Source organism: Musa acuminata, chromosome BXJ3-2 (genome assembly GCF_036884655.1).
Source record: "Musa acuminata AAA Group cultivar baxijiao chromosome BXJ3-2, Cavendish_Baxijiao_AAA, whole genome shotgun sequence".
NCBI lineage: Eukaryota > Viridiplantae > Streptophyta > Magnoliopsida > Zingiberales > Musaceae > Musa > Musa acuminata.
This window is the reverse complement of record NC_088350.1, coordinates 4004396-4006062: the sequence shown is the minus strand read 5'-3', so window position 1 is coordinate 4006062 and position 1667 is coordinate 4004396. Positions and strand designations below refer to the sequence as shown.

The 1667-nt window shown below is 41.9% G+C and overlaps 1 protein-coding gene across 1 annotated transcript; it reads left to right on the top strand.

Moving 5' to 3' along the window:
• The first annotated feature begins 581 nt into the window (after positions 1-581).
• On the top strand, positions 582-1031 carry LOC135630714 (bZIP transcription factor 53-like). The gene has a single exon (XM_065137868.1). The coding sequence runs from the start codon at positions 582-584 to the stop codon at positions 1029-1031; it is 450 nt and encodes a 149-aa protein (XP_064993940.1).
• Positions 1032-1667: the final 636 nt, after the last annotated feature.

Here is a 1667-nt window from a genome sequence, read left to right as displayed (position 1 = left end):
ATTTGCTCGATCGGTTGGTCGGTTTGGCTGCGCCTGTCATTCCAGCTAAGTGTCTATTCTCTTATCTACTCTCCTTGTTACTTACGCCCTGTGTCCGTTCGTCCGTCCCTGTACAATACTTCTCTTTATTTCTGGTCGATCTCTGGCTGTGATTCAAGATCTGATCCTTCGCAACTGGTTTGGTTTTGGGGCTGTCGTCGAATCCCAGTGTCGAAATCTGATCTTTTGTTTTTGATCTTTCTTCTTGTCGGGAATTGATTTGGTAAATCTGGTACCATCCTCGATAAACTACCTTTCTTTGCTCACAGACAAAAGGTTTCTTTGGAAGAAATTAAAGATTGTTGATGAACTTAATGTACTTGTCTCTGATTCTGTGGAGAATCAGCTCCAGGCCTTTATGAATCTCGCTACTCTGAGCGTCTGCTTCCTCCATTCCTTCTCCCTCGTATTCCTCTACTGGTTTTATGTGATCTCATGAACTAAATCTCATTGCTTGATCCATTCGTTCCCCAAAAAGGGGATCTTTCCGTCCAATCCGATTTTGACTAGCTTAGAATCAGGGAATCACCCTGCAAAAGAGTATGTCTTCCTTTCCAGTCCGCCAAGCTTCGAGTTTGGAAGGAGATCCGCAGCTGATGATAGATGAGAGGAAGAGAAAGAGAATGCTCTCGAACAGAGAATCTGCGAGGAGGTCTAGGATTAGGAAGCAGCAGCACTTGGATGATCTAATAAACCAGGAGGCACAGCTCACGAACCAAAATGGTAAGATTGCAATGCAAATCAATCTGGAGACACAGAAGCACACGAAAGTGGAGGCCGAGAATGCCATCCTAAGGGCTCAGGTGAGCGAATTGACTGCGAGGCTGCGCTCGGTGAACTCAGTGCTCCATTTCTTTGAGGGGGTCAGTGGGATGACCATAGACACACCAAAGATGGCGGACCCTCTCCTGAAACCATGGCAGCTTCCTTCTGCAGCACAGCCAATAATGGCAAATGCTGACATCTACCAGGCTTGTGTCTCCATTGATTAGTCTATCAGTTCCATGGTATGATGCTTATGTATTTATTTTGTTGAGTTGTATGTCAATTAGCATGTTTTATGTGTTTGGGTCAGTCTCTGATATGATCTGTGCACTTGCTATAACATTACCCCTCAGTAAATGTTGCATTAGCTATTTGAAATGTCTTGCTTGATTACACCAAATTTGCACATTTATCAAAATTCTCCGAAGATATTATACCAGTGGCATCTGAATATGTTCCATTGGATGGTAGATCTTATATTGTGATTTAATATCTCAGTGGATGGTATCATAGCAGCACAGGCATGTTGCTACTGAATGTAATTGTTCCTGTTTTGCTTCAGTTCCATGTTGTTGTTATTGTTGTTATCTCTTCAAGGTTTGTGCTTTCTCATTTGCATTACATGCATTTGATGTGCACCCTCTCTGGAAATATCCATAGAAAATGATCTGATAATTTATTCTGATCTAGTAACAGATGTCTTGATTCTTTGCTAGATAGCTTGAATTATATTCTGTCTTCTGCTTCAAGAACAAACATTCATTTGCCAGGTACTAGCCAAATTCCCCAACATAAACACCTCATTGTGCTGCTCAAATAGTTTTGCCTGATACCTTTTTTACATCCAATCGAATGTCATTTCT

Excerpts from the sequence above, each read along its gene's own strand:
- LOC135630714 (XM_065137868.1), top strand. The coding sequence starts at position 582 with ATGTCTTCCTTTCCAGTCCGCCAAGCTTCGAGTTTGGAAGGAGATCCG.